Here is a 27,998-nt window from a genome sequence, read left to right as displayed (position 1 = left end):
CCTTCCCTTCCCTTCCTTTTTTCTTCCTTTCTTTCCCTTCCCTTCCCTTCTTTTTTCTTTTCCTTCTCTTTCTTTCCTTCTTTTCCTTTCCTTCCCTTTTCTTCCTTTCCCTTCTTTCTTTCTTTCTTTTGTTTCTTTCTTTCCTTTCCCTTCTTTCTTCCTTTCTTTTTTTTCCCTTCCCTTTCCTTCTTTCTTCTTTCCCTTCCTTTTTTCTTCCTTCCCTTCCCTTCCCACTTTTCTTCCCTTCTTTTTTCTTTTCCTTTCCTTTCCTTCCTTTCATTTTTCCTTCCTTTTTTCCCTTTCCTTCCTTCCTTTCCCTTCTTTCTTCCTTACTTCTCTTCCTTCCCTTCTTCCCTTCCTTCTCCTTTTCAATCCCCCTACTCCCCGACCAATGACCACCTACTCAACCCCTCCAGGCCAGGCACGGGGATTGCCAAGGCAAGAGCCCCTGAGCTTCCACCAAGTGGCAGGGGAACACATCTGACGACTCGGGGAGCCGTCAAACGAGCGGAAGACGGCGATCTTGGCCCTTACCCAAAGGCAGCCCGTTCTCCCTGTTTCGCTTCGCCCGGGCTTCCCGCCCGGCTTAGCAGCAAGCAAGGCACCGACCTTCCCACCCACTTGAACCGGAACCGGTTTTTTTTGTTTTTTTTTTTTTGCAAAAGGCAGCCCGGAGCTTTGCTTTTGCTGCTGCTGTTTTTGCTGCCGGGGAAGGGAGACACTCTCCGAACCTCCTGCTGCTGCTGCTCCTCTTCCCCCTTTTCCTGCAGGCCGCTGGCTGGAAGCCACCGGTCGGGGCCAGCTGAGAAGATTTAAAGCGGCCGGCCATGGCGCTAAGACTGCACCCGCCTCCTCCTCTTCCTCTTCCTCAACAGCAGCAGCGGCGCGAACAGCTCGCACGACGGCCGACTTAACCCAGTTTTGCAGCAGTGCATGCCACTGCCGGCGCAGGAGGTTGCATGAGCCTCCGGACACAGCACAGGCAGAGCAGCGGGGCCAGTGGAAGCCAGAGTCACTGCACACGCCGCCGCCCCCCCCCCCTGCTCCTCCTCCCCCGGCGGAGGTGCTGGTTCTCCAACCCGTTTATGGCTTCACACCATACCAGCCGCTGGTAACTCCCGCCGCTGCTGCTCCTGCCACCGCCTTCGTCCCCGTCTGGCTTCTCCTCCCCGCCCCGCCTCCTCCGGTCCTGTTCTTCTACTACCCCGCCTGGGTCCAGCCTCCCTCGACTGCCTGCCCGGTCCCGGCGGCAGAGAACATGGGGAACGTGACCTCTTGCTGCGTCTCGTCCAGCCCCAAACTGCGGAGGAATGCCCACTCGCGGCTGGAGTCCTACCGGCCCGACGCCGAGCTGAGTCGCGACAACACTTGCAACCTGCAGCATATCAGCGACCGGGAGAATATGGACGGTAAGACGCGGGTCGGGAGAACGTACGGACAAGCGGACGCGCGCGCGGGAGGAGGGGAGGTCAGGGGATCACCGGCGGCTTGCGCAAGGCAAGGTAGGAAAGGAACCGTTGGGATGTTGTGGAGGGGTGGGGAGAAAAAGAGGCTGAAGAAACACTAGTTTGATTCCGTCCAGCGTTGGTGTTGCTTTAGATTACACCCCCCCCCCTCTGTTCCCCTCCTCCCCCTTTGAAAACTAAGCATCAGCTATGGGACGCTGGGTGTGGTAAGCAAGGCGGCAGTGCCCCTGGGCATGTGCAGTCTGCACTTGCAGTGTGAGAAAGCGGGCCTCAGAGCCATATTTGGGGATTTAGCAGCTCTCAGGCAAACGGGTGACATTCATGGTTTCCACTTGGAGAGGAGTAGTGGTGGGGTTCCGTCCCAGTCACCCCCAAAGTGGGCGAGTAGGTCCGAAAAACCAAAGCAGTTGTTTTGAAGGACTGTGTGGAAGCAACTCAAACTTTAATCCTCCACGAGGCTGAACTTGGGTGTACTGTATTTCCCATTTTTCTGGTTGTCCCAGAAAAGCAAATTCAAGCCGCCTCCTTTCCCCAGAAGGGTCCATAGAAGTTCGCCATCTACCATGCGAAAGTATTTTCTTTACAGAAAAACTGGAAACATCTGAAGGTTCAAATGTAATAAACAAACAAATACCTGTAAATGGTTGGGGGTTGGAATGAAGATTCTGCCTCTATCTGTTTAACCCTATACATAAAGAGCTAGTTTGGTCTAGTGGTTAAGACACCAGAAAGCAAGACACTCCCGAGTTCAAGTTCTACATTATCCATGAAAGCCAGCTTGGAGTCAGTATCAGCCCAGCCAACCTTGCAAGGTTGTTGTAGGAAAATAGGAGGAGGAAGGTGAGATGGGTATGTTTGCTGCCTTAGGTTATTAGTGAAATAATATATAGGCAGGGTATAAAGATATAAATGTTTTAAATGTTTGGTAGGCTGAAACAAAGATTCTGCGTCTATATACAGTGTTCCCTCAATTTTCGCGGGTTCGAACTTCGCGAATAGCCTACACCACGGTTTAAAAAAAATATTAATTAAAAAATACTTCGCGGTTTTTTCCCCTATACCATGGTTTTTCCCACCCAATGATGTCATATGTCATCGCCAAACTAATATTTTTTGGAAATAAATAACAAAAAAATAATTATTGTTAATAAATAATTATGTTTATAAATATCAGGATCACTAAGTGTCTTATTCAATGGTGAGTACCAGTAATAATGGTGAGTAAATGGTTGTTAAGGGAATGGGAAATGGTAATTTAGGGGTTTAAAGTGTTAAGGGATGGCTTGTGATACTGTCCATAGCCAAAAATGGTGTATTTACTTCCGCATCTCTACTTCGCAGAAATTCGACTTTCGCGGGGGGTCTCGGAACGCATCCCCCGTGGAAATCGAGGGAACACTGTAATACTATATATAAAGAGCCAGGTAATCCCCAGGCTAGAATCGAGAGGATCTGAGTTCAAGTGCTGCTTTGCCATGGAACAGTAGTGGGTTGCTACTGGTTCGACCCAGTGTGGCAAACTGGTAGTGGCGGGAAGCTCCGCCCACATGCCCAGACGTCATCAAAAAATGCTCTGCGCATGCGCAGAAGACTTGCACCCATGTACTCCTGTTCCCGAACCTGTAGCAATGGTAAGTGGAACCCACTATTGCCATGAAAGTTAGCTTAGTAATCTTGAGCCAACCACACATTCATTCCACCAGTCCTACCTCACAAGATTATTTTTGTGGGAGAAATAGAAGAAGGTGTGTTGGATATATTTGAATTAACTTGTGGAAATTATTTATTTATTTATTTGTTTGTTTTATTTTATTTATTTATTTATTTTATTTATTTATTTATTTATTTAATTTATTTAATTTATTTAATTTATTTAATTTATTTAATTTATTTATTTATATTAATTGGATTTGTAATACAGGCAGGATATAAATAAATACAAATGTTTTAAACAAATGGTAGGCTGAAACAGAGATTCTGTCTCAAGCCTCTCAGTCTTTAAAAGGGAAGACATGACTATTATTTTATAGCATGTTCCTTTGGCTCCATTTGCATTCTAACACAGGGATGTGGGGAAATGATGGGTGAAGTAACCTCACAGCCACGTGTGGGTTTTTTCATTGTGTTTCTCTAGAGCAAATGATTTGGACCATAATATCTTTCCTTATTTGCACCAAAGACAAATTCCTTGTGTGTCCAATCACCCTTGGCCAATAAAGAATTCTGTTCTGTTCTATTCTATTCTACTCTACTCTACTCTATTTCCATCAAGCCATATTTCTTCTAGATGTGAAAAGTATTCCACCGTAGATTCTTATTCCCCATAGGATAACTTCTCAATGGAGCACTATAGAGGAAATTGCTTCAGGAGAGAATAATTTGGGATTGTGAGTGAGGCACTGGAAAGAGGGCATTTACTATTGTTTCCAACATCAGAAACCAGCCAATCAAAAATAAGTATAAGATAAGATCTTCCCAGGTGATTTTTTACAAAGGGAATTATTTTTCCCTTTTGTTGTCTGGGCATTTGGTCTCATAACACTGAGGAATGCCAGATTTTGGCACGGAGTGAAAGATTTCTTTCGTATGGACGTGTTTGAAAGGGCTCCAGAAAGTCAAGAAAGTTGCTGAAAATGGCACCCCTTTTTATAGATGTCATGTGAGAAGCATGTCAAAAGGGGCATGGTTTTGGTTATAATTGGTTTTTAAAATTAGCTGTTTTAGTATTGGATTGTCGCATGTTGTTTTTACCATTGTTGTTAGCCCCCCCGAGTCTACGGAGAGGGGCGGCGTACAAATCCAATAAATAAATAAATTGCCATTTTGGCTTACTTGCCTCTCACTCCCCTCAGCACGGCAGTTCCTTCTAATCCTATTTAATTTGTAATTTGGGGACAAGTTGTGATCACTGGATTCCAATCTTACAGCACCCCTTAACATGATTTATAGAGCAAGAAGCCTTATCAACTGGGAAATCTCATCTACCTGTCAAATCAAATGAATACATTGGTTGACTGAAATGTAATTCTTAGTCTCTTTTTTTACTTCTGCTCTCAAATAAACATTGGTTGTGTTTCCATATTATAACCAGATCCAAAAAAAAGACTTCGGAAAAAGTGCAGAGGATTAATTGGGAATATGGCATACATTTTTTCCCTTAAATAATGTATGGAATTGGATTCAGTTGCAGTCATACTTACTGTTTCCTTCAGTAGTAGTAGTAGTAGAATTTAGTAGTACAGTATTTATTCCTAGATGTGTATTTTAGGATTATATACTAAAGCAGAGGTCTTCAAACTTGGCAACTTTAAGACTTGTGGACTTCAACTCCAATCAGCTCTGTATTTAAGATCCAGTGTCTTAGCTTCAATTTGTTAATCTTAGATTACAGTAATTCTTTTTTATGGTTATCAATATAGAAGAAGGGATTGTTGCCTGTAAAGATAGTCCTTGACTTATAATCATTGCTTGACGTTACAATGGCACTAGAAAAAGTGACTTACGACCATTTTTTAAACTTTCAACTATTGCAGTATCTCCTTGTCATGTTATCAAAATTTGGATTCTTGACAACTAGTTCATATTTATGACAGTTGTAGTATCCTGGGCCAGTTGTATCAGCTGTTGATACCTTTTGACAAGTAAAGTCAGTGGGGACACTGGATTCACTTAAAAATTGTGTTATTAGCATGACTGCAGTGATTCATTTAACAACTATGTCAAGAATGGTCGTAAAATGGGACAAAATTAATTTAACTGTCTTGTTTAGCAACATAAGATTTGGACTAAAGTGTGATTGTAAATTGAGGATTACCTATACACTATTTATTTTTGAAGTAAAGTGATTATTAAGAAAATGTTTGTGTGTTCATGTAAAATAATCCAATTTCTTTTTGATTTGTCATTTTGGTAATTTCATAAACCTGGATTTGATACCTTGTTCCATCACTGAATGTTTTAAAACCGCCCCGAGTCTACGGAGAGGAGCGGCATACAAATCCAATAAATTAATAATAATAATAATGAAAAGATTGGACAACTATTTGTCCAAAATGGTATAACTTGAGTAGGTGGTTAGACTAGAAGATCTCTAAGGTTCTTCCAAAACAATTTAGTTTTTATAAGAGTTACAGTGAAAGAAAGATTTGATCTGGCATCTCTACAAGTGCATTAATTGTTGAAATGTAAAATTATTAAGAACATAAGAAGAGTCTTGCCAAAGCCCATTGAGTCCAGCATTCTATGTCACACAGTGGCCCACCAATTGAGCATGGGAATCTTGAGCAGAAAGAGAAGGCAAAACTCTCCCTTTCTCTTGACCCCCAACAAATGGGACCCAAGGGAATCCTGCCTGCCTCCACCAACATAGAGACAGCACTTGTACCTCAATAACCACCGATACACTTGGCATCCATGAATCTGTCTAATCCTGCCTTGAAGCTATCCAGGCTGACAGCTGTCACAACCTCTTCTGGAAGTGAATTCCATAAACCAATGACCGTCTGGGTAAAGAAATATTTCCCTTTATTTGTCCTCACTTTCTTACCATTGAGCTGTAGGGAGTGCCCCCTCGTCCTAGTATTGTGTGATAGAGAAAAGAATTTTTCTCTATCCACCTTTTCTATCCCATGCATGATTTTATACACTTCGATCAAGTCACTCCTTAAACGCTGTCTTTCAAGATGTCACTAACCTTAACAAGGACTGGGTGAATATGCTGAGCTTGTTGATCAGAAAGTTTGGCAGTTCAGCTGTTTAATCCCTAGCACCATGTAACAGAGTGAACTTCCGTTACTTGTCCCAGCTTCTGCCAACCTAGCAGTTCGAACACATATAAAATGCAAGTAGAAAAATAGGGACCAATGAAACCAAATCTTCATTCAACAAATGTTGGGACCCCTTTTATAGGTGGTTAAAAAAAAGAGAATAATTTGCTTAAACAATGGATTGACCTATATATATTAGATTAGACACAAATCTAGTATAAAACTTTTCCTTTTTACTTCAAATGCTACAAGAGATATTGGATGTATAAAGATAAAATTTCACTTTTAGGTCCAAATCTCTATACTGTGATAAATTCAACGCTGGCTTCTCTCTATCTATACGACTAATCTTGATCTAAGGTAATGAGCTAATAAAGTTAAAATTAGTTCACATTCTCAACACAACTTCACTGTACACTCGCCCACCCTCTTCTTCTCTTTTATTTCTTCACCTCTTTTTTTTCTCTTCCCCTCTTTTTCTCTCTATCTTTACTTTTTCCTTTCATATTTTCTTTCTCTTACTTTTTCATAAGCCTATACGCTTACTGAATGCTATAATATATACATACAGTAGTCCCTCGCTATACCGCGCTTCACCTACTGCGGCTTCACTTCATCGCGGGTTTCTGAGGAAGTCGATCGGCAGATTTAAACAGCCCGCCAAACTCGATCTGCAGGTTTTTCAAAAAAAAAATATATATATCTAAAATTTTAAATACTGTATTTAAATACTGTATCTAAAATAAATACTGTGTGGGAAGGGTTTATAAACACTTAAAACAATGAAAATGTACCAAACAATTACAATATAAATACTTAAATAAGTACTATCAGTCGATAAATTCCCCATCGCGGATTTCACCTATCGCGGCCAGGTCTGGAACGTAACACCAGCGATAGGTGAGGGACTAACTGTATACTGTTTTGTTAAAGATCTTATTACCAACTGTTATGATTGTTTTTTATGTTTTGTATATTTGTAAATAAAAATTTTAAAGAAAAGAAAAGAAAAATAGGGACCACTTTTGATGGGAAGGTAACAGCATTCTGTGCGCCTTTGGTATTTAGTCATGCTGGTCCCATGACCCCAGAAACATCTTCGAACAGCGCTGGCTCTTTGTCTTAGAAACAGAGATGAGCACCGCCCCCTAGAGTCAGGAACGACTAGGACATATGTACAAGGGGAACCTTTACCTTTTAAAAAACTCTAAAAGACACTAATCTGTCTGTTGCTGATCATGATAAGATCTTTTTCTCCAAATGGAAACTTGGTTTGGTGTTTATCAAATCAGCTAAAGGGCACTTTTGTTTCTCAAAGAGGCACAGTGGTGCACAGTACTTTAGTCAGAACATTAAATAACTGAGTCAGAGATGAAAGCTTTGGTACAGAACGTAATATAATTCCTAAGGACAGTTGACATGGAAATCCGTGGCCAATTATGGCATTTTTTCCTCTATGTGAGTGATTTCCCCCCCAATATTAACAACTGTTATGTTGACTTTACTAAATGGTTATGCTGTGGCTTCATATTAGGGTGATTTTCTTATAGTTTTTTCTCTGAATACACATACATACACACACACACACACACACATACACACATATGCATACATGTATGTATGTATGTATGTATGTATGTATGTATTTATTTATTATTTAGATTTGTATGCCGCCCCTCTCCGCAGACTCGGGGCGGCTCACAACAAAATGAAACAATTCACAACAAATCTAAATTATAGTTTAAAATATTTAAAAAACCCATTTTACTAAACAAACATACATACAAACATATCATTCATAAATTGTATATGCCCCGGGGAGATGTCTCAGTTCCCCCATGCCTGACGACAAAGCTGGGTTTTAAGGAGCTTACGAAAGGCAAGGAGAGTAGGGGCAGTTCTAATCTCTGGGGGGAGTGGGTTCCAGAGGGCCGGGGCCGCCACAGAGAAGGCTCTTGGGGCCCGCCAACCGACATTGTTTAGTTGACGGGACCCGGAGAAGGCCCACTCTGTGGGACCTAATCAGTCGCTGGGATTCGTGCGGCAGAAGGCGGTCTCGGAGATATTCTGGTCCAATGCCATGAAGGGCTTTGAAGGTCATAACCAACACTTTGAATTGTGACCAGAAATTGATCAGCAACCAATGCAGACTGCGGAGTGTTGGTGAAACATGGGCATACCTAGGTAAGCCCATGACTGCTCTCGCAGCTGCATTCTGCATGATCTGGAGTTTCCGAACATTTTTCAAAGGTAGCCCCATGTAGAGAGCATTACAGTAGTTGAACCTCGAGGTGATGAGGGCATGAGTGACTGTGAGCAGTGAGTCCCGATCCAGATAGGGCCACAACTGGTGCACCAGGCGAACCTGGGCAATACTATCTATCTATCGATCTATCCATCGATCTATCCATCCATTTTATCCATCCATTCATCTATCCACCCACTCTGACACTTTATTTAAATAAATTTGTATATCAGTGATTGCATGACAATTGTAGATGCCATAGACTAAATAAACTACTTATGCTAATTGAATTTCAAATTTTTGCAGACAGCAACTATTGTATGAACGTCATTTGTTAAGTTCTTAATGGTGCTATAAAAAAAAATTCTGCTTCTTAATTGGTGTTGCCTGATGGAAAGTAAGTAAAACTGGGTGTAGAAATTTTACGATGTGTAAATGCTGGTAAAGAGCCTGTGAGCCTCAAGGTGGATAAAGGAGCAAGTGAAGAACTGTATGAAAACTCTATACAGTACTGACTCCTTTCATACTAGTATCATGATTCATTTTGAATTGCGGACACTTCTGCAATGATATCTCCGAGACCGCCTTCTGTCGAACGAATCCCAGCGACCGATTAGGTCCCACAGAGTGGGCCTTCTCCGGGTCCCGTCAACTAAACAATGTTGGTTGGCGGGCCCCAGGGGAAGAGCCTTCTCCGTGGTGGCCCCAACTCTCTGGAACCAGCTCCCCCCAGAGATTAGAACTGCCCCTACCCTCCTCGCCTTTCGCAAACTCCTTAAAACCCACCTTTGTCGTCAGGCATGGGGGGACTATGTATGGTATGCTTGTGTGTATGTCTGCTTAATAATGGGTTTTTTAAATATTTTATATTGTAAATTATTAGATTTGTTATAAACTGTTTTTATTGTGTTGCGAGCCGCCCCGAGTCTGCGGAGGGGGGGCGGCATACAAATCTAATAAATAAATAAATGAATGAATGAATGAAAGAATGAATGAATAAATGCTAGTATCATGATTCATTTTGAGTTGCGGACACTTCTGCAATGGATTGTTGTAGATCAGAAATCTCCAAACTTAGCAATGTTAACACGTGGCGACTTCAACTCTCTAAATTCCTCAGTCAGCATTTTTAGACACCCCCTATTGTTTGCCTTAAGAAACAAAAATGACTTTATATAAAAACATTTCGGCCTACTTTGCCACAAAGAAATGAAATTTGGGTATGTATGTCCAGAAAAATGGAAGTTGAATTTTATTTTATTTTATTTATTTATTTCTTTTATTTATTTTGTCCAATACAAATTGAGAGTTAAAGAGAATAAAAACATGTAGTAGTAAATGTCAGGGAAAGGATAGAAGAAAAGATATGAGAATAGAATACGTCAAGGAAGAATAGAGGAAAAGATATATGAATGGAAGAAAAGATATATAAAATATAGGAGGGGCAATTGGACAGGGGACGGAAGGCACACTAGTGCACTTATGCTCACCCCTTACTGACCTCTAAGGAACCTGGTGAGGTCAATCATGGTTAGTCAAAGGGAAAAATGTTGGGGGTTGGGGGTTGACACCACGGAGTCTGGTAATGAGTTCCACGCTTCAATAACTCGATTGCTAAAGTCATATTTTTTACAGTCAAGTTTGGAGCGGTTGATATTAAGTTTGAACCTGTTGCGTGCTCTTGTGTTATTGCGGTTGAAGCTGAAGTAGTCATTGACAGGCAGGATGTTGCAGTATATGATCTTGTGCAATAGAGTTGGAAAGCTTAAGAAGCATGTGTGTTAAAGTAAAGAGCTGGAATAGATATTGAAGGTTCTAATGTTTGAATGGATTGGGATTAATTAATTAATTAAATTTATATGCTGCTCAACTCCCAAGGGACTCTGGATTGAGTTGAAGCATGCTGTACACTATTACAAAAAAGCGCATGTTGAGGTGGTTGATGTTACATAAATAATGAATTAGGGTCAAAATAGTAAAGCAAACATATGAAGGAAGACCAAATGGGCTGAGAATACCAAGAAACTGTTTGTTAGAAGGAAGTAAAAAGGTTAAAGACCAAAGATAGAAACATAGAAACATAGAAGTCTGACGGCAGAAAAAGACCTCATGGTCCATCTAGTCTGCCCTTATACTATTTTCTGTATTTTATCTTAGGATGCATCTACAGTAGTCCCTCACCTATCGTTGGTGTTACGTTCCAGACCTGGCCGCGATAGGTGAAATCCGCGATGGGGAATTTATCGACTGATAGTACTTATTTAAGTATTTATATTGTAATTGTTTGGTAAGTTTTCATTGTTTTAAGTGTTTATAAACCCTTCCCACAAAGTATTTATTTTAGATACAGTATTTAAATACAGTATTTACAATTTTAGATTTAGATTTTTTTTTTGAAAAACCTGCCGATCGAGTTCGGCGGGCTGTTTAAATCTGCCGATCGGCTTCCTCAGAAACCCGCGATGAAGTGAAGCCGCAGTAGGTGAAGCGCGGTATAGCGAGGGACTACTGTATGTTTATCCCAGGCATGTTTAAATTCAGTTACTGTGGATTTATCTACCACGTCTGCTGGAATTTTGTTCCAAGGATCTACTACTCTTTCAGTAAAATAATATTTTCTCATGTTGCTTTTGATCTTTCCCCCAACTAACTTCAGATTGTGTCCCCTTGTTCTTGTGTTCACTTTCCTATTAAAAACACTATGATATGACATGAAGCAGTGCATGGATATAGTAGAAACAAGAAAAGTTTGGACCATTAGAAAGGCATGAGGGCTATAATGAAAAGTATTGATGTAAAATATTTATCCGTCCGTCCACCCACCCACCCAGTAATGATAAAATTAAGAAAAGAAGACAATAGGACAGGGACGGTAGGCACAGTGGTGCACTTATGCACGCCCCTTACAGACCTCTTAGAAAGGGGGAGAGGTCAATTGTAGATAGTCTAAGGTTAAAGGTTTTGGGGTTAGGAGTGAAATAGTCGTTAACAGGTAGGGCATTTTGGTATATGATTTTATGAACTATAATTAAGTCGGAACGGAGACGACGGAGTTGTAAGTTGTCTAAACCAAGAATTTCAAGTCTGGCGAAGTAAGATATTTTGTTGTTAGAAGAGGAATGAAGGACTCTTCTTGTGAAATATTTCTGGACTCTCTCAATTGTGTTGATGTGGGTTCCATACGAGCTGTATTCTAGGATTGGTCTGACAAATGTTTTGTAAGCTCTTGTTAGCAGTTCAAAATTACCATAGAAGAAGCTGCGAAGGATTAAGTTAACAACTCTTAAAGCCTTTTGGCAATGTTGTTGCAGTGGGCTCTAGGACTTAGGTCATTGGATATGAGTACTCCAAGGTCTTTGACAGATTGAGGGTTATCAATAAGTTTAATTCCTCCAAGTTTACATTTAGTATTCTGATTCTTTTTACCAATGTGTAAGACAGAGCATTTAGTGGTGGAGATTTGAAGTTGCCAGGTTTTAGACCATTCTGCTACGTGGTCAATGTCTTTTTGAAAGGTAGCAGCATTATCGGTGGTATTAAATAGTTTGACATCATCTGCAAAGAGAACGCAATTGCTAGTGATGCAATCGCAAAGATCGTTTATGTATAGTATGAATAGTGTGGGTCCTAAAACACTACCTCGAGGGACACCACTGTTAACAGGAGCAGGAAGAGAAGTGGCACTTCCTATTTTGACCACTTGTCTGTTAGATAGGAATGCTGTTAACCAATTGTAGATTTAGCTATTTTTTCCTTTAAAAAAAAATCTCATGCCTTTAATTTCTTTATCTTTTTGTTTCTTTTGTGGCATAATGTTGCATACCCTGAAGGAGAACATAATGGACAAATAAATATGTTTAGTTGCTTACAGCTGGAGGGCATTCCGTCAGCATAGTAGCTCTTAAATCCTGGCTATCCAGACATTTAACCTCATATTCAAGAAATAGCTTACTCAGCCTTCTGCTGTGAATATGATCAGCTTAAAGAAGCACCAAGTGGCTTGAAGTATTTTTGGAACAAGAAAAAACCAGAAAGTGTGTGACAGCAGGTGCGAGTGGAAGTATAGGTGACCTGAATTAGTGACAACACAGTGGAGTCATGAACTAAACAAATCCCACCATTAGTACAGTTGGTCCTTGACTTACAACTATTTGTTGTGACCATTCAAAATTACAGTGGTCTTAAAATGACTTAATACTGGTCTTCACATGACCATTGTCGTATCCCTGCAGCTAAAGGATCAAAATTATAGCCCTGACAACCGGCATGGTTTTATGATGGTTGCAGTGTACTGGAATCATGTGATTGTTATTTGCTGAAACACATTTAATCATATATTTCACTTAACAACAAAGCAAAAAAGGTCTTAAAATTAGGCATAACACATCTAACAACTGCTTCCCTTAGCAATAGAAGCTCTGGTGTGAACTGTGATTCTAGGTCAATAGAATAGAATAGAATAGAATAGAATTCTTTATTGGCCAAGTGTGATTGGACACACAAGGAATTTGTCTTGGTGCATATGCTCTCAGTGTGCATAAAAGAAAATATAGAATTATCAAGAATCATGTGGTACAACACTTAATGATTGTCATAGGGGTCAAATAAGCAATGAAGAAACAATCAATATTAATGAAAATCTTAGGATACAAGCAACAAGTTACAGTCATACAGTCCTAAGTGGGAGGAAAAGGGTGATAGGAATGATGAGAAAAAACTAGTAGAAATAGAAGTGTAGACTTAGTTAAAAAGTCTGACAGTGTTGAGTGAATTATTTGTTTAGTAGAGTGATGGCATTCAGGAAAAAAATGTTATTGTGTCTAGTTGTCTTGGTGTGCAGTGCTCTGTAGTGATGTTTTGAGGGTAGAAGTTGAAATGGTTTATGCCCAGGATGTGAGGGGTCAATAAATATTTTCATAATATTTCTTTTTGACTCATGCAGTATGCAGGTCCTCAATGGAAGGCAGGTTGGCAGCAATTGTTTTTTCTGCAGCTCTGATTATCCTCTGAACTCTGTGTCGGTCTTGTTGGGTTGCAGAACCAAACCAGACAGTTATAGAAATGCAGATGACAAACTCAATGTCAAGAGGTACTTAAAGAAGATCAGGTCATTTAATCTTAGTTTGTATAGCAATGAAGATGCTGTTCTAAGATACCTTTAATTTTCTTATTCCTTTTCAAATGGAATAGTTTCTTTTGTCTGAAAAGAGATATCTGGAAAGGAAAGATCAAGAAAGAAACTTGACTTGAAACTCAAAAAACTTTGTAAATGTCTGACTCAACATCAGTTTGTACAAAATAGGGTAGCTGACCTCTATGTAATGGGTGTTGATCTAAGAAGAGAATGACTGAAATATAGAAAGACCTGTTCATATAAAGATGACTCTTTTCTTAATAAAATGAGTCAACAGAATATCAATATCAGAAAATTAAAAAGACATTTATAGTAAATATTGGCAAAGTGCAGAAAAAAGCATCCCTGATAATATGTAAGTTGGGTAGGTGGTCTCTGGAGGCAGAATGGATTTCACCTTAGTTAAAGCCATCCAAGTTCCTGTTAAGAAAACATTCAAGTTTGGTACATCAAGTACGGATTTCTCTAGTGTAGAGGTTACAGACATGAAAATGTTGAAGAACTGATCAAACTTGCTTGGTGTAGAAGGAAGGTTATTTGCCTAATTCATTTCCTAGCTGAGAAATGACCATGTTAAGTTCAGAGGCAATAATTGCACTGCTATTATTAGATAGGGTTGTCTTAATGCCACAAGTCAATCAAGGGTATTATTGCACTTGTGGGCTTTGTCAAAATCATTGATAGCTCTGGTTTCTTTTATTCTTGTAATAAAGCCCTCGTATTCAATTCACATTTTTCACTGTCAGATCTAGACAAGAAAAGGGAATCCTATATAATCCTGTCGCTAATAAAATGTTGATTGTATGCTAAATTTGTTTTGCATCATTGATAAACTCTTTTTAAGGGATTGTTCTCAAAGTGATTTATTTGCTAGACAGGGATGTTTATTTCCTTTAACCTAGAATGCAAGAACAGCTTCAATCCAGGACAAAATTGCTCAAGAATTTTTAAATACGCCAACAACATGAAAAAACTGAAATAGCCACAAAACATTCATTTTAAAAATGCTATTTTTCAATGGTTGCTTAAAATGGTTTACTTCAAAATACATTACAATGCAATCACACAGTTAAAATGTATTGGGATATATTTTGTGTATAATTTGAATGAAATGGTTAGTGTATAAATTGAAGAGACTATATTTTTTTATTATTAAATCATTGCATAGCCTTTATAATTTCAGTTTATAGTAGGGGAAATTGCCAGAGTACTTATACATATGATTTCTTATTAAAATGTGAGCCTTTTCTCAATTTTCAATTAAAAAAATCAATGGATTCCAATTATTGGAATCCAATATACATATATTACACTTGAGCACATTTTTACAGAGAAATCTGAGCCAGCTATATGTAAACAAGGAATAGATATTTGAGTTTTTCTCTGTGGTATTTTCTGTTGTTTATAGAACAGGGCACTGTGGTTTTGATAAAGAATAGAAAATACTGATATTTCTACTAAAATATAATTATACAGGCTATTCATTCAGTAGATGTGATCTATTGCTATGCAAAAAAATGTTTACATTGCTACACAAAAAGCAAATGTTATAATTTGAAACATTATTAGAATGCATTGCCATTGAAATGTCAACCAATGCATGGTTGATGGAATTGCACATACAGATTACATACAAATTGCACATACAAATAGCAGTTGTCACACAATTGTTCTGTCTAAGAGTTGAATTGCTTTAGCTATTTAAAATATCCACTATCATTTATATAGAGAGCAGCAACAAAGCAACTGCAACAAAACCTTTCACTGCTTTGTGAATGAATCTACTTATTACATTTCCAAAGAAATGGACAGCTATAGAAAAATAATTATTTAGCATACAATAGTATGGTATTTTTTTTAAAAAAAAGCAGCTGGCATAAAAATGTGATATACGGCACTGTGTAATTACATCTGTCAGATTTTGGTGTATCTCATGTGAAGAGAATAGGGAAGTTATGGAAGAATGGGGATAGCAAATCAATACCAAACCAAAGTTTGTTTAGTTTTCTTATGAAGTTTCCCATGTGTATCACTGAATCAGCAATTTATGGGTTTGGGGTCTGTTATGACATTCTTCTTGCATTCCTGAGACCTTTTCACAATTTCCAGATAATCAGTAACAGAATGTGCCTTGTCTCCTTTTGTCCCTGTTCTCCGTACTGAAGGAGTGGGTCCAGCAGTCACATGGGTTGCTCCTGTCCAATCCGTTGGAACTGAGCCTAGTATTAAAAAAGAGTGCTGGATCCGCCCCTTCCCCAGAATTCGCTCAGTTCGCATATCCTGCGGTTGTATTGTGATAGCTCGTTCAACATTCTAACACCTTCCCTTCGATCCTTTCCTTCAAAAAGTAGTAAGATTTATTGTCTTTAATTATTTACTTGCACTAATTGCGCCAGCCGTTTAAAAGAAAAAAAGAAAAAAAGCGGCTAGGCTTTTTTCCTTGGGAGAAGTTGCGGTTTCGTTTTCCCCCGGCGGTTTTGCCGGTTACGATTCCTGCGGCCGCTTGTGGATTCTTCTAATCCTTTGGCCTGGAGGTCCTGGTGCAAGTATTAATCTATTGAATTATTGATTATTTATTGTATACAAAAATATTTAAGGGCTTAAGAAATACCTCCTGCGGAGTGAGACGCCTTCTAGTCTCCTGGACTTAGTCGATCGCTTCCCCTTTAAGAAATTTTACGCAGCGATCTTTTTCGGCGCGAAGGCCTTCGCGCCCTTTTTAAATCTAGGCCTCTCGTGTTGGCCCCCTGCCAGCCGTGTAGGCCTCAGTCCACCGCGTGGATCCCGGAGCGGGCCTTGGGGGTCCCAGGCTAAATTCTCCACCGGCTAAGCCTCCAACCAGAGTGCCTTGGTTTACTTAATTATAAAGTTTAGGGAGGCTGGCCCCGCTGGATTTGGGGGCACGAACTCTGGGTTTGCCCAGATTGTCCTCACGTCTCAGCAGCTTCGAGGCCTCGAAGCAGGATCCATTCCTCTTGGGAAGTCCTTGAAATTCTTCTCCTTATTATTCAGTTATTGGCTCAGCCTTGTCTTCTGTTAATTGTCAGACTATGGCTTCTTTTCCCAAGAGAGGCACTACCAAAGGTCCCAAAGAGGTTAGGCCTACTGGTAATTCTACTGAAGTTCCCCAGGCCTCTTCCTCCTCCTTCTCAGGCACCCATTCCTTAGCCAAGCCCACCAGGGCTGAGAAGAGAAGGGACCCAGCCCTACAAAAAATACATGATAAACCAGCCAAACTTTTAAGGTGCAGGCCCAAGTGCATATCAATCCAACCCCCCCGGAGGCCTCTAACCTGCCTCTTTCTGGGGTTCCTGTGCTATCCCTGGATGAGCCAAACCTAAATCCACCCCAACCTAACCTATGGGGTTTAGGTCCAGAGGAGCCAGATATTACCGAGGATTCCTCCCAGCCAGAACCTGCTCAGGCCCTCAGGGATCCTCCGGCTTTTCCGGCTGATTTTTCTTCCTTGCCACCGGAGTTTCAGTCTATCTTGACTATTCTGACTAACACCATTGACGCTAAACTCTCATCTTTCAATGTGCCTTCTCTGTCTCATCCCTCTCCACGCTCCTCCCGTCCCGTGAGTTCTTCTCCTTCCTACAGAGCCCCAGCCATGGAGATCTCTCACTCCTCTCAGGAAGAGGATGAGGACGTGGATGCAGAAGAGGATGATGACCCATTTCAGCGTCTGTCGGAAGATGAGGAATCTCAGATTAAGATTCCAGCCCCAGCTGCTATCTTTCCTTCGCAGCTTTTCAAATCTCTCCTGCTTAAAGCTAGAGTATCCACGGGGCTAGCCGGGCAAGAAAAACAGGCTACTTCTTCCTCAGATCCTCCGGAGGATAATCTTCCCTTTTTTCATGAAAGAACAGGAAGACAATGAGGTAATTCCTATGCCCAAGTTGTTTACGGATGCCTTGCTTAAACAGTGGGACCACCCAACTGCTGGCTTTACTCCCACTCCCAAGGACTAGAAGCTCTACAAGCTCTCCTCCGTCTATGAGGAACTCCTAACATGTCCCAAGCCAGATGAACCAGTGAAGACTCTCCACTCGACTGCCGCCATGCCTGGCGAAGCAGAGGAGGTCCTCCGGCCAGAGGACAAACGACTTGAGCAATGCTCAAAAGGAGTCTTCTTGCAGACTCATGGGCCTTTAAGAGTGCTGCAGCGGCATCCTTCTTTTCCAGAGCTATGCTCTTGTGGCTTCGTCAGCTCCAACCACACCTGCCTCCAGATGACTTACGGGGCCAACAGGATTTCAACAAAATCTTCGCAGCTGCCCAATATGTAGCAGATGCTACCCTCCAATCTTCCAGATTTGCAGCCAGGTCAGTAGCAGCCTCCACAACGGCCAGAAGACTTCTATGGCTCCGCCCTTGGCAGGCGGGAGTAAGACAGAAGTGGCAGTTAGCCATGGGTCCGCTGAAACGTGACCTCCTCTTCGGAGACCTTCTGGACCCTCTCCTTACAGAGACCACAGACAAGAAAAAGGTCTTGGGACCTACCACCTAGAAGGCCCCTAAACCGTAGCCTTTTCGGCGCACAGGGCGTCTACAGGATCAGGGCTTCGCATTTCAAAGGAGTCCAGGTCAGTTTTCCCTTCGGTTTCGATCCCAATCTAGAACCACCAGGGGCAGAGGTTCCCGTTATCAGAGAGGATCCTCTTCTACCAGGGCTTCCAAAAGAGCCAGATGGTAAGTTTTCCTCCTTTCCCATAGGCGGTCGCCTAGCCTGGTTCTCGTCCGCCTGGCACCGTTCTTGTAAGGACCCCTGGGTCATTGACACTGTGGAAAGGAGCCTAAGGTTAGAGTTCATTTCACCTCCCCCTAACCGTTTTATTTCGTGTCCTTCTCCCAGTTCCCCTCCATCTCGTATCCGAATGGAGGAGGCTATTTCTCATTTGTTGACTATTAGAGCTTTTCAACCGGTCCCCTCTCTCCAGAGAGGTTTAGGCTTTCTCCCATCCTCTTCATGGTCCCTAAGACCTCTGGAGGCTGGAGAGCCATCTTAGATCTAAAAAAATTGAACCGGTTCATAAAATATAGGATTTCAAAATGCATTCCTTATCTTCCATTTTTAGCAGCTCTACATCGGGGAGACTTTATGGTGTCTCTGGATCTCACGGAGGCCTTCCTCCATATCCCCATTGTCAAGATCCATAGGAAATTTCTGCGCTTTGCCTTTCAAGGCAGGCATTTTCAGTGTATGGCCATGCCATTTGGGCTCTACTCAGCTCCCAGAGTCTTCACTAAACTCTTGGGATCCTTGGCGGCTCATATCCGGGCTTCTCCCATTCATATTTTATGTTATTTAGATGACATTTTAATTCATGGAAATTCCAGAACTGGGTGGCGGCAGACCTCTCTTTTACCATTTCGGTTCTACAGAATCATGGTTTCTCCATAAATCTTAAAAGGAGCCACCTTGATCCATCCACTTCCATTCTGCATCTGGGAACTATCATTAATTCTGAGTTATCCCAGGTTTTCCTCTCCACTGAGGGAAAACGCAGCCTTTTGGATCTCATTGCTCGCATCCTGCCCCAGCAATCTACCTCCATTGCCACCCTATCTTCCCTTTGGGTAAAATGGTGTCATCTATTGGTATTGTTCCCTGGGCCTGTCTTCACGCCAGGGAACTACAGTGGCTTCTATTACCTCCCAGAGATCGGGCCACAGCAACTCGAATCGTCGCCATTCCTCCGACGGTTCGCAGATCCCTCAAGTGGTGGACTTCTCCAGCCCTAGACAAGGGATCTCCCTTCCAGTGCCCGACCAGTTGTAGTCATCACAGATGCCAGCCTCTCGGGCTGGGGAGCCCACGCCCAGGGTCTTTTAGCTCAGGGCTCATGGGCACTGGAGGAGGCTTCCAGGCCCATCAATTGATTAGAATTAAGAGCCGTGTCTCTAGCTCTAAAACAATTCCAATCTCACATCTCCAACCAGCATGTGCTGATTTTCACCGACAATATAGCCACCAAAAGCCATATTTGCAGACAGGGAGGCACAAGAGCCTAGGCCCTCAGGAGGGAGGCCCTGAAGTTAGGCCTTTGGGCAGAGAAGAATCTCCAGTCGCTTCTAGCCGACCACATCTCGGGGAGCCTCAACGTCCAAGCGGACTGGCTCTCGCGAGCGACCATAGATCCAGGCGAGTGAAATCTCCATCAGTCACTGTTCCACCAAGTCTGCCTCAGGTTCGGCCATTCAGTGTTGGATCTATTGGCGACCAAAGCCAATGCCCAGCTCCCTCACTTCATCTCCAGGTTCCCGTCTCCGGGAGCAGAGGCAATCACTGCCCTCAGGAGTCCTTGGCCTCCAGGTCTATTGTATGCTTTTCCTCCATTTACAATTCTGCCTGACGTGATCAACAAAATCCTCCTGGAGAAGGCCCGAGTAATTCTGATTGCCCCTCACTGGCCTCGCAGGCCCTGGTTCGCGGACCTCCAACAATGTCCGTCCAGGACCCCTGGCAACTCCCCGTTTCGGAGGATATGTCGCGACAGGGGGCCTCCTTCCATCCAGACCCAGAGTGGTTTCACCTCACCGCCTGGTTATTATCCGGAGGGACTTAGACCTGCGAGGGTATGACCCGGACACAGTGGAAATCATCCTGAAGTCTAGAAGAGGGTCTACCAACCGGATCTACGACCATACTTGGTCCAAATTCCATCAGTGGTGCTTGCAGAAGGGCTTATCTCCCCTGTGTCTTCCCACCCACAGGATAATCACCTTCCTCATGAAAGGCTCCCACCAAGGCCTCTCTACCAGCACCATCCGCCGACACCTGGCCGCCATCTCTTCCGTCTTGGCGGGGCCTCGCAGGCAGCCCCTCCGCTCCCTTCCAGAAATCCAAGAATTTCTAAGAGGAGTGGCCAACTTCAGGCCTTCTAAGATCCACAGATATCTCACCTGGGACTTGCCACGGGTTCTCCACTCTCTTACTCAGGCACCTTACGAACCCCTGAACTCTGCGTCCCTCAGGTACCTATCCTTCAGGGTAGCATTCCTGGTGGCGATTACATCCGCCCGACGCATATCTGAGTTGGCAGCCCTTTCTATCAGACAGGACCTTTGTCAGTTTCACCAGGACAAGGTGGTTCTGCGACTGGACCCCACCTTTCTACCAAAGGTCAGTTCCATGTCCCACAGATCTCAGGATATCATATTACCTTCCTTCTGCCTCCAACGAGAGCATCCCCTGGCAACTAGATGGCACACTCTGGATCTCACTAGAGCGCTAAAGGTTTATATCCAACGCACAAGACCCATCCGGAGGTCTGAAGCACTCTTCATAGCCTACCATCCCAGATCCTTGGGATCCAGAGTGTCTTCTACAGTAATAGGTCGTTGGATCAGAGGGACCATCTCTAAGGCCTACGAGACAGCTTCCCTTTCCATTCCAAGGAATATTACAGCGCATTCCACCAGAAGTGCTGCCACATCTGCCGCTTGGGCGACTCAGGCTCCGTTGGAAGAAGTCTGCAAAGCAGCCACTTGGGCCTCGCCAAATTCCTTCATCAACGATTCGTACGCATCAGCGGACGCTGCCTTTGGCAGAAGAGTACTCCAATCCGTTATCTCTCACGATAGCTATGTACTCCCACCCTAGGGACCTATCTCTTGGGTATGTCCCATGTGACTGCTGGACCCACTCCTTCAGTACGGAGAATAGGCGTTGATTGCTTACCTGAACGCCTCTTCTCGTACGGTGAGTGGGTACAGCAGTCACTTCCCTCCCTTTGTGTGGTCTTCTTTACCTTCTATTCTATTTTCTTATAACACATGAGAGTTGAACATTAAAGAGCTTCACTACTGAGCCTAGTCTATGGATTCGCGAATTCTGGGGAAGGGGCGGATCCAGCACTCTTTTTTAATACTAGGCTCAGTTCCAACGGATTGGACAGGAGCAACCCATGTGACTGCTGTACCCACTCACCGTACGAGAAGAGGCGTTCAGGTAAGCAATCAACGCCTATTCTGTGAATCCTGGAAAAGTTTATTGCCAGTATAGAAGCAGATATAGTTCTCCTGTTTTGTGTTAAACTTTGTTTCTACGATAATGAAATTTAAAACAATGGATTTGGTGGTGGAGAAACACATCTGAAAAACCTTATTCAGCTTCTAAATTTGGAATCTTAATTCCAGTTCTTGCTATATTTATTTATTTACTTACTTTAGATTTTTAAAAAATCCTATCTTTTATTTCTTTCAAAAATAACTCAAGGTGACAAAAAAACCCCTAACGTTTTTGATTTAATGCAGCTCATTTTGTGACCACTCAAAGTTACAACGGCAGTGATATAATTTTTCACACTTACACCCATTGCAGCATCCCCACGATCAAGTGATCAAATTTCAGATATTTAGCAACTGACTCATATTTCAATAGTAGGGGTGTCAAACTTGCGGCTAGCGGGCCTGATGCATCACGTGCTGGCCACGCCCATCCCATTTAGTGAAGGAGGTGAAAGTCACGATATGTCACGGGATAGCAATGTGACACCGCGAGTTTGACATTCCTGCACTAAAACGTTTCTTGCTACATTTATTTTATGGAACATAAGAAGAGCCATGCTGAATCAGGCCAAAGCCCATCGAGTCCAGCATTCTGTGTCACACAGTGGCCCACCAATTGTCCTTGGGGATCTTGAGCAGAAAGAGAAGGCAAAACTCTCCCTTTCCCTCGATCCGCAACAAATGGGACCCAAAGGAATCCTGCCTGCTTCAACCAACATAGAGGCGGCACATTGACATCCGTTTCAATAACCACCAATACCCTTGGCATCCATGAATCTGTCTAATCCTGCCTTGAAGCTATCAAGGTTGACAGCTGTCACGACCTCTTCTGGAAGTGAATTCCATAAACCAACGACCTTCTGGGTGAAGAAATATTTCCCTTGATTTGTCCTCGCTTTCTTACCTATGAGCTTTAGGGAGTGCTCCAACGTCCTAGTAGAAACATAGAAACATAGAAGACTGACGGCAGAAAAAGATCTCATGATCCATCTAGTCTGCCCTTATACTATTTTCTGTATTTTATCTTAGGATGGATATATGTTTATTCCAGGCATGTTTAAATTCAGTTACTGTGCATTTATCAACCACGTCTGCTGGAAGTTTTTTCCAAGGATCTACTACTCTTTCAGTAAAATAATATTTTCTCATGTTGCTTTTGATCTTTCCCCCAACTAACTTCAGAATGTGTCCCCTTGTTCTTGTGTTCACTTTCCTATTAAAAACACTTCCCTCCTGGACCTTATTTAACCCTTTAACATATTTAAATGTTTCGATCATGTCCCCCCTTTTCCTTCTGTCCTCCAGACTATACAGATTGAGTTCATGAAGTCTTTCCTGATACGTTTTATGCTTAAGACCTTCCACCATTCTTGTAGCCCGTCTTTGGACCCATTCAATTTTGTCAATATCTTTTTGTAGGAGAGGTCCCCAGAACTGAACACAGTATTCCAAATGTGGTCTCACCAGCACTCTATATAGCGGGATCATAATCTCCCTCTTCCTGCTTGTTATAGATAGTATTGTGTGACAAGAGAAAAGAATGTTTCTCTATTCACCTTTTCTATCCCATGCATGATTTTATACACTTCAATTAAGTCACCACTTAAACGCCGTCTTTCAAGGCTGAAGAGACCAAGGCGTTGCACCCTGGTTTCATAAGGGGGGTGCTCCATTTCCTTGATCATACTTGTTGCCCTTTTTTGCACCTTTTCCAGTTCTATTACATTCTTCTTGAGGTGAGGTGACATTATAGGTGAGGTGACAAACTCCTTAAAACCCACCTTTGCCGTCAGGCATGGGGGAATTGAAACACCTCCCCCGGGCTTGTTCAATTTTATACATGGTATGCTTGTGTGTGTGTCTGTTAGTATATGGGGTTCTTTTAAATCTTTAAATATTTTAAAGTTATTTGAATTATTTATGATTTGTTATATCTTGTTGTGAGCTGCCCCGAGTCTTCGGAGAGGGGCGGCATACAAATCTAAATAATAAATAAATAAATAAATAAATAAATAAATAAATAAATAAATAAATATCTATCCTTCTTGAGGTGAGGAAAATGACCAAGCGCCAGTATTTGCAACTAGTATTTTTCAATATGTTTGGTAAAATAGTATGTCAAGTTGCATATACCATGCCTAGATGCTTTATTAAGCCATTTCCATTTTTCTTCATGTGGAAAGAACATCTATTTGAAAAGATGAATGATATTGGAAATTCCAGCTATAATTTTTATCCTCTTCCCTCTTTTGTTGGCAAATTGCTAGTTTTAATGCTGAAATTTTATTTCCTCTCAATTTCTTGCCTTTTTCTATTCCCTGGTTCCTGTCCTTTTAGTGTCTGTGAATTTATGTCATCCAAAAGTCTATTTTTTTCCCTTGCTTGTCATTTCCTTGCTGTACATGTCCAGGTTCTGTAAACGTTTCCTGCTAAATTAAACTTCCTAAATGAATTGGTTAAAATTGTATTGATTTCATTAAATAGGTTTATTGTTAGTACTGTATGCCTTTCCAGATCCAGTCAAAATTACATTTAGAAGAAAAGTATTATCTAAATTCAGTTGTTAACATTGGTATGAGACAGTTTCTAACTTCACCTTTTATGCAGAATTGTTATAAGGTTGGTTCAGCATTTTATTCTTAGCTGGACATGATGGAACATTTAATGGATAATGTACCTATCAGACCAGAAAAATAGTATCACTATTTTTGGGAGGTTCATTGTGATTTCAGTGACCAGACTCCATGAAAATGTGTAATTTCATGGCCCCTCTAATGCATGAGATAGCTTTGTACTAAGTGAAAGGGGTCAAACTCAAGGCCTCTGGGTCAGATCTGGCTCACAATGTGGTTAGATCTGGTTTGCAAGACCAGCCTGAAAGCACTTCGGCCCCAGCCTAGGTCAGCCAGGTGCTGATCTACAACTTTGTGGTGACCATCCAGACTGGAAAAGTGGGACCACCCTGGAACTAGCAAGGGGCCGTCTACCCTGTGGTTGCACGCTGGATACAATGGATCCCTTGGTCCCACCTGGGCCACTACAGGTGCCTTCCGATGTGAGCGACATCAAGTTGCCCCCCCCCCTCCCATGGCCATGTCCACCCAGTTAGCTGTGACTACCCAATCTGGCCCCCAGAGGCCACAACGCTGATGCAGCCCTACAAAGATGTCAAGTTTGACACCCCTGGTCTAGCTTTAGTATAATATATATCATACCTAGCCATGGTTCTTTAACTATAGTTTGTGAATTAGAGTCACTTGTGTCAGGGGCACCTGTAATGGCCTGAGAACTCTGCCAGTGAAAATGAGCTCCTGAGTTCCGTTTTCAGCTGTGATAGCCTCCTGCAACGTTCTGCCAGCGAAAACAGAGCTTGGGAGGGTTGCATCATTTTCTCTGGCAGAGACATTACAGGGCAGTCGTTTGCTGTTTATAGAGTGGCCCCATGAATCAAATCTAAGCACCCTGTGGGCCGGATGCAGGGGCCTTCAATTTGATACCGCTGTTCTAGAGCTTCCTTCTCATTTTCAACATAGTCTCTCATTTGATGAGGACATATATGAGAACTTTTTTCCTAGTAGAACCTTACCGGAGTTTCAAAGTACTGTTGCATAAAGGACTTATACAAAGACTAAAAAAAATTTCTTAAGAAAATTGGCTTTTTGGGAGATTGGAATTGAATGGCTTCCCTTCAACTAGATGGAGCTTCTGGCAAAAATATTAAAATAAACAAAAAGGCAAATAATCAAAAGTTTTTTTTTATTTGCTGGGCAAATTAGAGTTTGTTAATGTATGGAGTCAGTATGATGGCGGTTCAAGAGTCTATGTATATTAGGCATTTCTCTGGAGAAACAGATAAATACTTAAAGGACCAAAATTTGCCAAGGATTGGAGAGGAACAGAAACGTATAACAATAAGGACATTTATGAAGCTATAAAAAGATTAAAACAAGAAAGGTGTTTGTATCAGATAAATGACCAGGTTCTTATTATAAATGTTTTGAGAATGAACTTTTGCAACCTCTACAAAATACGATGGATTTTATTTTACAGAGAGGAAGGACCCCGGAGAATTGGGAAAAGACCAAAATACTGTTACGATAATATCTAAAGATGTACAAGATTTCACTTTAAAAATAAACTATAAACGGACACCATTATTGAATAATGAATACAAGTTGTTTTCAATATTGGCTGATAAGTTGAAAATAATTTTGCAATAATTTACCTAAAAGATTGTTATCTTGCAGTTTCTAAACAATAGGCAACCATAAATGGCTAATATGTCACACAAGATACTAGAATTTTTGCCAAGGGAAATGCTAAATAAAATAAATTGGATAGGGCAGTGATGGTGAACCTATGGCATGGGTGCCACAGGTGGCATGTGGAGTGATATCTGCTGGCACACGAGCTGCTGCCTTAGCTCAGCTCCAGTGTGCATGTGTGTGCCGGCCAGCTGATTTTTGGGTCACACAGAGGCTCTGAGAGAGAGTTTTTGGCTTCCAGAGATTTGCTGGGGGGATGTGAGAGGGAGTTTTTACCCTCCCCAGACTCCAGGAAAGCCTTTGGACCCTGGAGAGGGTGAAACATGAGCTTCTGGGCCCTCCAGAAGTTGTGAAACAGGCCATTTCCGGCCTCCAGAGGGCCTCCAGGGGTTGGAGGAAGCTGTTTTTCACCCTCCACAGGCATTGAATTATGGATGTGGGCACTTGTACATGCGTGATAGCGCACGCCCAGGCTCTTGGCATCTGAGAAAAAATAGGTTCGCCTTCACTGGGATAGAGTGTGGGTTTAAATTGTTTAACGATTTAAACAAACAAACAAACAAACAAACAAATATTATTTACTGTTATCAGAAAGATTTAAAGTAGGCAAAAGAGTTTATGGTACAGGTAGTCCTGGAGTTATGATCACAACTGAAACTAAAAATCGTGTGGCTAAGTGAAACATTTATTTATTTATTGAGTTTTGCTCCATTTTATGATCTTGTTTGCCATGGTTGTTAAGTGAATCACTGTAATTGTAAAGATAGTAACACATGTTTGTTAAGTGAATCTGGTTTCCCCATTGACTTTGCTTATCAGAAGATGGCAAAAGGTGATCACATGACTCCAGGATACCTCCCCAAGTCCCGTCGACTAAGTAGTGCAGGTTGGTGGGACCACTGGGGAAGGCCTTCTCTATGGTTGCCCGACTCTATGGAACCAATTCCCCCCCTGATGTTTGTATTGCTGCCACCTACTGGTCTTCAGAAAGGCAGTGAAGACATGGCTTTGCCAACAGGCCTGGAGGCTGTGAATACTACCATCCATCACGTCCGAATTGTGTTGATTGGATAGGTATCAGTAATGGGCTTCCCCCATAGGGTAGGGGAAGCAGTGAGGATAGTAAGTTTATGCACTATTTATTGAATACTCAATAGTTTTTTTAATTGTCCTTCCTTCCTTAATGTCTTAGTATGATCCTTAATTACTTTTAAATTAATAAATAATTAAATAGCATGTTTTTACCCATAAATACATTAATCATTTTAATCATTATCTAGAACTGAACTTTTATAGCAATTAAAGAAAATTGAGCTACTTGCCTAATCTGTTATCATACTGAACCTTGTGGATTCAGTACAAAACCTTAAAATGTTACTGTGCTACTCAACAAATAATGCTGTCTATCATTTGCTCCTTTTTGTGACTATTCAAATAATGTGACTTAATCAACTGAAAAACAGTTATTTGCACTTATTTGTAAACTTACCTTGGTCGGTAAACCACTCCCACCCAGTCACATGATCTTTAAGCCACCCCCAGTCACATGATTGTCAAGCCATTCATACCTGGTCACATGGCTGGGAAGACTACTCCTACCCAGTCACAGCTGCCTTGAGTCCTTCGGGATTGGGCGGCATAGAAGTAGAATAAATAAATAAATAAATGACCATCAAGCCACACCCACAAAATAAGCCAAGTCCACAGTGTGGAACTAAAAATTTTGGCAGCCCATCAACTGATAGGTGTGTATGTTTGATTGATTGGATTGCTGCGGGTTATTACAGGATTTTATTGTTTTTATTATTTTAATGTGTTTAATATTGCCTTCTTTTATTATTGTATTATATTGTGTTTTATATTGTTGTCAGCAGCCTTGAGTCCTACGGGATTGGGCAGCATAGAAGTCAAACAAACAAACAAACATGCAGGATGAAGTGATATAGCATTCTAAACATTTGCAGGTACAGTAAGATACGTATAGTATGTCATCGGTCAAATTTTTAGAATAGCTTTTTAGTTGTGAATGTGAATAACTTCTGCTGGGGTTAAAAGTGTATGAAAATTATGGTATGATGGCACCAACCCAAGAAATGTGCTTTCATC

At 41.7% G+C, this 27,998-nt stretch overlaps 1 protein-coding gene across 2 annotated transcripts in view; it reads left to right on the top strand.

The window, feature by feature from the left end:
- The first annotated feature begins 642 nt into the window (after positions 1-642).
- The window catches only part of CCNY (cyclin Y), a 148,153-nt gene continuing 120,797 nt past the window's right edge, over positions 643-27,998 (top strand). Inside the window, exon 1 of one of the 2 annotated variants that reach the window (XM_070730076.1) lies at positions 643-1,409. In XM_070730076.1, the coding sequence (XP_070586177.1) occupies positions 1,259-1,409 (151 nt within the window). In that variant the 5' untranslated portion in view covers positions 643-1,258. The remainder of the gene's footprint in view (positions 1,410-27,998) is intronic. The other variant, XM_070730075.1, reaches the window with a different exon arrangement.

This window comes from Erythrolamprus reginae, chromosome Z, assembly GCF_031021105.1.
Source record: "Erythrolamprus reginae isolate rEryReg1 chromosome Z, rEryReg1.hap1, whole genome shotgun sequence".
NCBI classification, from domain to species: domain Eukaryota; kingdom Metazoa; phylum Chordata; class Lepidosauria; order Squamata; family Dipsadidae; genus Erythrolamprus; species Erythrolamprus reginae.
This window is presented reverse-complemented; position numbering and strand designations above follow the sequence as displayed.